At 43.7% G+C, this 9,006-nt stretch overlaps 1 protein-coding gene across 1 annotated transcript; it reads left to right on the forward strand.

Moving 5' to 3' along the window:
- Positions 3,425–8,794, forward strand: LOC8078345 (zinc finger CCCH domain-containing protein 15). The gene is made up of 2 exons (XM_002451842.2): positions 3,425–4,408; positions 8,340–8,794. Exons 1-2 carry the CDS (start codon positions 3,530–3,532, stop codon positions 8,451–8,453), a joined length of 993 nt encoding a protein of 330 aa, XP_002451887.1. The 5' UTR covers positions 3,425–3,529; the 3' UTR covers positions 8,454–8,794.

The following is a 9,006-nucleotide window of genomic DNA, read 5'->3' on the forward strand; positions in this document are numbered from 1 at the left end:
GTCCCCTAGAGGGCCGAGGCATTGAAGGTGTGGTTGATCGGTGGGGATGACAATTTTGTTGGACAATTCCTAGTGATTTTGGGCGTAAAAAGAAATACAAAGAGGAAAGAAAAGGAAGATATTCAGTAAAATGAATTGCGAGTGAACAGGGATATGAAGAAAAATACAGAAGACGGGGTGGAGATTTGACCTCAGGGACGACGAAACCGACGGCCATCTTGCTGCGAAGGAAGCGTTTGAAGGCGCCGGAGTTGATGAAGAGGGGTACTTGTCGGAGACCTTGGGAGTTTTTGGTGGCGCCGCCGCTGGAAAAGTAAAGTTGGGTAGTAGAATGGTGTGATGGGGAAGGAGTACCCAAGAAGGAACTATTTATAGGACAAAATGGGCAAGGGCAAATCCGACTTATCTCTTTGCCGCATCCGAGAAATCCGAGGGTACTCAGGTGGATATGGTAACTGTTCGCACGGTAATCCAGGGATTGTGCAGGTGATTTGACGGGAAGCGGTCATTATCTGAAGATATTTTACTGTGCGAGATCTCCTGGTCGGTCCATCGGCAATATTCTATAACGGTCATATTGCCGATGGGCGGATAGAGGGGAAGTAACCGTTTGTGTGAATATCCTGGTCAGAACATCGGCAGATCTTTGTAACGGTATTGTTGCCGATGTACGGTTGAGAAAAATGCCCGTTTAGGAAGTTGGGGATTTCGAGGAATCTGCGGAGGAATAGGATCAGAGTTGTTCAGATTGAGGTTGTCGGTTACCAGATTAGGAGCATTAATTGCGGGAAAAGGCATCATTACTGCAGAGAATTTCGGAGCATTAATAGTTTTATACTCCGAAACTGGGGGGCATGTGTTGACACCGTTTCTGGGCACGTGTCTAGGATGGCAGGATAAGGTGGCAGTACGATGTTTACAAAGTGGGTTGCCGATGAGGATGGTTGCCGATGAGGGAGAAGTTGAACGTGACTAAGTCCACAGGCAGTAATATTGTGCCGATGGCTAGATAAGAAAGTCTGCCGATGACTATGGCAAAGGGTCTGCCGATGATGCAAAGAGGGAGTCCGGAAGCTGCCGGTCGTTATGTGGAGGAGTTTCGGTTTGTCACGAGGGATAGTTTTGTTATTTCCTTAATTATTTACATCGTTTTGTATACGGATTCCGTGTAATTTGGAATTCGAATTCTAATCGTATCTGGTTGTAGCTCTTTGAGCAGGGTATAAATATAGACCCTAGGGCCTTGTAATGAAAAATCAATCAATCAATCAAACACACGTTTTTACTCATATTCCAGCATCTACTTTTCGACGACTTCGTCATACTTTTTTCCTTTTGTTACGAGTTCTTAGGAATTCGTCGACTTAAGCTCGGCGTGTTCTCAAGTTCCGCGTGAGTACCTCTTAGCCGTGACATCCGGGCGCATCGCTGTTGTCAGGACTAAAGTATTCGAGTTATCACCTTTGCCGATAGCAAGGTCAAATCGGCTGGCACGCCTTAACGTTTGAATCGGGTATTAGCCCTTTGTGTTTGCAGATCAGTTTTGCATCAACAATTATGTTGCCAGTAGAAGTCAAGCATTTCATCGCTTTCTACACCCTTCCTCAATCCACCGCAAGCCTTTCCTCTTTTGAACCTCACCATTAACATTAAGGCTATGCCATCTTAAGTTGATACTAAATGGAAGGATCTTATTCTTATCAACATCCATGAATGCGAAATCATAGATCGAAATGATGAATTGGCAACCTTCGCTGCTATCATAGTATCCGCTAAGTTCACGAGTTGGAGATAAGCACACTCGAACTGCTAACACCCGCCAAAGGGTAAACCACCACCCCTTAGCCTTGACGGGTTCTACCATAGAGGACAATGATAGGCAATAACTCCCCCTAACACAGCTTACAACTTCCATCGTACTATGCTCTCCAAAGAGCAACTCTTCTCAAAATCCCAAAATAGAAGGTGCTGAGTTGGAATCCCGTTCTAAGGATTCTTGTGGTTCTGAGGAATCTAGCTACATGAGAACCAGGAATGGGGAGCTCCCCTTTTTCTGCCTGACTCTTTGATCTTAACTTAAGAATGCTAGTTTTAAGAATGAGTGATTGCCCTTCTCCGACCCTTACTGTCCAACCGAAGAGCAGGCGGCTAATGTGTTCCACTATTGAACAAGATCTATGGTCGGTTCGTGACCCCTGGACGCCGAAGGCGTCCTTAGGGTGACCTAAAAAACTCCACAAGGGGGAGAGACGCTCCCCTAATTTTCATCTTAAGAAGATGGTGCCGTGACTTAAACCTAGGCTGGCTTAGCCAACCACTTCTATGGCGTGTTGTGCTCCGTAAGAGTGGCTCCTTGGGTGATCTCGTAGTTCCTACGAGAGATTTGAATTGTCATAATTGGACTATTTTTCCGTTTGGCTTGCAAATATCTCCATGCATCACAACGAAATATATAACTTGTTATATAGTCACAAAACTTGTGGCGTAGAGAATGGCTAGATTTGTGTTGTTTCTAGATATATCAAGTCATCTCTTTAATACATTTTAGAATCAAACATCATACCATGGCAAGATTTGTGTTTGTTTCTAACATGTTCTTATGTTGGTTTGAATTGGGCTGACTTTAGATTGGAAACATAGTCTCGTGTTGGATTTAAATTGGAAACATATTTGTATTTGAATTGGAAACATGTTGGTGGTAAGAGTGCTATGTGGACATGGAAGAGTGAGATGCGGTGGCATGGCTGACGGACTCAAAAACACAGAAGGGAAATTTCCTCCTTTTAATATTATATTAGGTACATAATATATAGATTTATCTCTACATGGTTTTCAGGTGTTATTTGAACTAACAAAATTGTTCGTGCTTTGCAACAGAGTTGGTTTTTGTACGATGATGATGTTAGAAAAAGTTGTCGCGCAAACTAGTAAAATTTGCATTATTTTAATTTGAATTTTGTATTTATTCATTGCTACTACTCGTTTTTGGTGCGTCGCTGAGTGCATGACTAGGGATAAAAATAGTATAGATATTTTCTAACCGTATTTGAGACCGTATTCGTTTAGATGAGTTTATATATGTCTATATCCGAGTCTGAATATTCAACATCCGATACCATATCTATATCTGAATACTTAAATTGTATATTTATGATGTCAACATCCAATCATATTTTATCCGATAGAGTTGATTCTATCCGTATTCAAATCTAAATCCAATAAAAAATATATATAAATATAACATCGACCGTATGCGATCCGTTTTTATTTGACTAATCGGATATGGGATCCAGTATCCAAGTGGAGAGCTTAGGGTGGTTAGGCCCGGCCCAAGAGTACACGTATCCAAACGGGCTACGGTCACCAAACCGACCTGGCCAACCCCGTTTTCTCCGGGAGCTCGTTATATACGAGAAGAAAAGGCGTTGGAACGGGTTGCATTGCACATCAGGGACGGTCGGGAAGGACTACGGGGCTAACTAAATCCCTCCCGCCTCTTCGATCCAAAGTTCCAAACCCTACCAAATCGATGGCCGACGGCGGCAGCGGCAGCGGCGAGCCGGGGGCCGGCGGTGGATCGGCGCCGGTGTGCAGTTTCGTGAGGAAACCACCCAAGAACATGCGGAAGCGCCCCGCCGCGCCCGCGGGATCTGATGACGACGACGACGGCGGCGGCAGCGGCGCCCTCGCGGCCGCGCGCTCCAAGAAGGGGCCGCCGTCCTCTGCCGCTGGCAAGCTCGTTTTCTCCACCGCCGACGCCTCCTCCGAGCCGCGGCGGTTCCAGTACGAGTCGTCCCGGACGATCCAGTCCACGGACAGCCGCGCAACCGCCGTGCTCGAGACGGAGACGGAGTTCGACCGCGACTCCCGCGCCATCCGCGAGAAACAGCTCAAGCAGGCCGAGGAGTTCCTCAAGAAGAATCCCTCCTCCGGTGCCTCCGCCTCCGCCTCCGGGGAGGTGTACAAGGGGATCCACGGCTACACGGACTACAAGGCTGGGTTCCGGCGGGAGCACACGGTGTCTAGCGAGAAGGCCGGCGGTTCGCACGGCCCGCTCCGGGCGGCCGCGCACATTCGCGTCTCCCAGCGGTTCGACTACCAGCCCGACATCTGCAAGGACTACAAGGAGACGGGGTATTGTGGCTACGGCGATTCCTGCAAGTTCATGCACGACCGTGGGGATTACAAGTCCGGGTGGCAGCTCGAGAGGGAACATGAGGAGGCCCAGAAGGCCCGCAAGCGGCGCATTGCCATGGGTGGTGGGGATGGGAGTGATGATGAGGCAGCAGATGAGGACGAGGATGATGAGGAGGCGCTGCCCTTTGCCTGCTACATTTGCCGACAGCCATTCGTTGATCCAGTGGTCACCAAATGCAAGCACTACTTTTGTGAACATTGCGCTTTGAAGGTATGAATCAGTTTGGTTTGCTTCTTGTATGATTTCCATCTGTACAAGATCTAGTTATCCACTTGCTTTGCTTGGGTAGGCTAATAGTTTGTGGTCCCTATGATTCTGGACAAGAAATTTTAGTTGAGCCGGAACTGAATTTACTCAAGACAATAGTCAATAAGCGATGTTTTCATAAGATGAGAATCACACACTGGATTGGGTTTGGTATATGAATTACTTCCACAAATTTAGGCAACTTTCAAGGAGATAGTGAAGATAAATCTTTTATAAGGTATAAATCTGCTTTATCATCAAACCACTCTCTATGGATTGATCATTGGCTCATTGCTATTTGGTGAACTGGATGTTCCACCAAATACCACCCTTGCTTCTTCACACTTCTGCACATGATTCCGGCAAGTTGTTACTCCTGCCAGATTGAACTTTTGAAACCATAATGTTTGCCAATTCTGTTCTGGATGTCATTGCGGTTTTTCTCTTGGAACGGAACATGTCAGTACAGGTCCATTCCAGTGTTATGTGTATTTACAAATTAGTAAACATTTATATGCACTGGTGAGCCTTTTGCGTTCTGAATTGTAGTCCAGGGCCTGACCATTGCCACCAACATGGGCCCTGTAGATAGCATTGTAGCTGGTCCATGAAGTAGGCAAGCGAAAGCAACCGTAAATGCAAGAAGCTAATAAAGCATCAGTCCTAGGCAAGCGAAAACAACCGTAAATGCAAGAAGCTAATAAAGCATCAGTCCTTACCCACCTGTTCATTGCACCCAGAGAAACAGTTGAGGCTGTGCCACCGCAGCAGGTGTGACTGCTGCTTGGCTTCTGTCCCATGCAGCCAATGCTTGGCTGGATGCGCCGTCTAGCTGCTATCCCATCACACCGTTCTTTGCTTTCAATGTCTATACCACAAAATCTCACTGATGCCAATGCCTTGATGTAGTTCCTTTTCCTTCATATGTAATTTCTTGTTATTTTTTCAGATCTTAATTAAATGTTTCTTGATCTACGATCGAATAAACAAAGATTCTTGATATCTTCCTAATTCCTACTCAATGGACCCCTCTTTCTTGATTTCTTACCATTGGCTAAATACTGCTCTTATGGTCTTCAGCCTCTGCTTGGTCATGTGTGGACTGTACCAGGACAGATGGTCTGCTGAATACCGTCCATAATGGGTGAGATTGACTGGCTTAGCCGGAATCGACTGTGATTAGGGCCGGTACTGGGTGATGTCTCTTCTATGCCAGTTTAGGTGGCAGAACGAGATATACTGCCTGTTTCGTCTGGTATTGGAATGGAATTGATAAGATTAGTTGAAACATTGCCCTTTGTATGGGATTTTCCCCCTCCCTACTTTTCATGACAATCCTATTCACTTCTGATTTCGCAATTGAGACTATGACTTCATGCAGATGAAAGCCTCTGTATGGCGAACTCTGCTTCTTTACTGCCAGAGAACAATGATAGCATGAATCTAGAAACATGTCCCTTAGTACTTAAAATGTAAGCAGCTTTATCAACTTAAAAGTAAATTGCCTAGAGATGTCCATATCTTGGTTCCGCTGATGCTCTTACTGTGGCCCTTGTGAACACAAGTAGGAATCCTATTTCATCTTGAGGAGCAGCCTTTATTAGACCAACATACATGAGATTCCACTTTCTGCACTCAAGGGACACATTTTTGAACTCCCGGAGGTGGTGGATCTTCATTATTTTCATGAGTCCAGTGAGTTAGCTTTGAGCTATCCACACAAGTGATCTCATGATCAGTGTTATCAAGTCGTCTGATTAATCACGATTACTTGGACTGATCAGTCCCATGACTCCGATTATGTCCACCAACTCGATTTGTCCAACCAGTTTCCAAGTTCTTTGACTAATTGTTGCTTAATCGTGATTAGCCATCCAATTAGGATGGAAAACAACTAGCATGTCAAGCTGATTAATTGTGATTAGTCGCCTGATCGGTCCCATGCCAAGCCGACTAGATTTCACAATTTCGTAACATTGCTCATGATGGCAATTCTTCCTAGTGTGGGACAATGCCTCATACATTGTTTTGGGTATGGAAGGAGCAGTGATCTATTTTCAAACAGAAGGTTACATATGTAACCTCTTTTCGTTGCAGAAGGATAGGAGGACTTATAGTTTACAAGCAAAGGCTGGCTGGATTAGACAACAGTGCAAGCCATGGATAGTTGCCTTGAGACCTTTTGGGTCACCTTTCCATTAAAGACAGATGGTCCAATTGGCTATGCAAGAAGCCACTGCCAATAATCTTAACATGTCATTTGACAAGTTAAATCCATCCATCTGAACCAGAAGAGGCACAGGCAATCATGGCTACCATCTAAATGTTGTCCACTTCTGCTCTGCCTCCAAGCCTCTTTCCTATGCATTTCTGCAGAATGATAAAGCCACGTTTTACTCTCATTCTGATGATTGGATTAAAGGAATAGTCTTGCTGATTGAGATCTACTGTTAAACCCACAAATCACATGTTCAGAGGAACTACAATTAACCATCTGCTGTCTCTGAAGTGCAGACCGAGTCAAGTGACATTTCAATGTAGAGATATTTTATTTGAAATCATGCCTGAGCAATGTTTTCAAGTCGTCCGATTAATCGTCCTAATCGTCCCTGGTGACTGATTAGGGGTACCACCGACTTGTACAAATTGTCCGATTAATCATCCTAGTCGGTCCCATGGCGACTAGGTCCGACTGGACGACTTGAAAACATTGTGCCTGAGTGATATTATTCGAAACTAAACAGAATAAGGTATATGAACATTGAAGGAGGTATACATTTACAGAGACTTCAAACATATTTTGTTTTGACAATTACAGAAAAAAAACATTACTCATTAAGGACTCGCCTCCTCATCCTTTTGTCTTATAATATATCAATCCTGTACAAAAAAGCACATGAAAGTTTATTAGGATGGACTTGTGTCTTTTACTCATAAATCCCAATTGAAGAAAAAGGGGTACCAAACTAGCAACCGTACGGTACAAATAATTAAGGTTTGAGAATCTTATATACCTTGCAAGGGCCAAGTGTAGAAGTCTCCATCTAGAGGGGTTGTGTGGGAACATCATGGGGGTGATGAATACATTGTGGAGTGTATTTTTGAGATATACTGTAGTATGTCTTTTGTTGGTAATGTTAAACAATCTGGGTTTGTTAGTTTTTTTATTTTAGAGAGCAGAACTATTTGCTTATAAGATTTGTATTGAGGTTACTGTCAATTTAGTTTCCAGGGCATCCAGTACAATGATAGTGGAATAGGCATGGCAGGTTTAGTGTGATTTAGTTTTTAGAGAACAGGTAGCTCTATAGAGTGGGACTGTGATAAGTGTGATAAGTGATTTGCAAACCTTATAATTTAGGAAATCTTGAATTTACCTGCTTTTAAACTGGAACCATTTGTGTTACCTGCCTAGTTCAAACAACTATATGTTGTGTGGCAATAAAACTTATTGGCATAAGACATGAACCAGAAACCATAGATGCCATTGATAATTAATATAAACAAAACATAAGTCATGAGCCTTGTTAGTGTTAAAGTCCATTTTATGTGGCTAGAGTAGAACTGAAGATTGAGGATATAAATGATAGGTTGAGAATTCCATATTGTATTAGTGCAGATTAGAGTTGAGGGTTTGGGTTCTTCCAGAAAGATTTCTTTATCGAGAGTTCCAGACCCGTTGTGCAAACTGTAATGTGAAATATCTGGATATGTGAAATTAGCTGTCGATCATGTTTTATTTTTTATTTTTATTTTGCTTTGGTTGAATGCTAGTTCGGACCTCAAATTATTGTGCTTCCTTGAGATGAGACTGACTTGTATATTTGTACATATGATTTTTTATCATGTTCTCTGTGGTAGACCAAACTAACAATTTTTTTGTTCAATATTTCAGCATCACTCGAAGAACAAGAAGTGCTTCGTCTGCCTCAAACCGACGCTGGGCATCTTCAACGCTGCACAGGAGATCCGCAAGAAGATGGCACAAGACAAGAAGCAACAGGAGTAGGAGAGCTCAAAACACTTTAGCTGGTGTTGTACAACGATGATTGGTGTTGATAACTAAAGTCCGGTATTTTCGCCATCAGAAAAATGAGAAGAAAAGGTAGATCAGGACCCAGTTTTGAACGATTACATGAAGGACATTCAGATCCAGACCCTAGTCCCTACCCCCAGCTAGTCCATCTTGCTGTCGTGTTCATGTCTCGTCGCCTGCCAGTTGGTTCCTGGCGATGGGCAAAAGCTCCAAAGGTACAGTGCTAGACTGCTACTGTGTTGTTTGTTGCAGGGCACCAGAAGATCTTACCTATTATACAGTAGCAATCGTGTCGTGCAGCCTGGCTTTGAGAATTCCCGGTAGGCTTTGCGGCGGGCGTGCTGGCCTTTGTGCCTCTGATTCCCCTCTTACTCCATCTGCTTTTGCTGACAGATTAAGGCCTCTTTTAGTTTCTATTTTTTTTAAAGATTTTCTATCACATCGGCGAATGTATAGAGCAGTAAATATAGATAAAAAATAACTAAGTGCATAGTTTATCTGTAATTTGTGAGAAAAATCTTTTAAA

This window comes from Sorghum bicolor, chromosome 4 (assembly GCF_000003195.3).
Source record: "Sorghum bicolor cultivar BTx623 chromosome 4, Sorghum_bicolor_NCBIv3, whole genome shotgun sequence".
Taxonomy (NCBI): Eukaryota; Viridiplantae; Streptophyta; class Magnoliopsida; order Poales; family Poaceae; genus Sorghum; species Sorghum bicolor.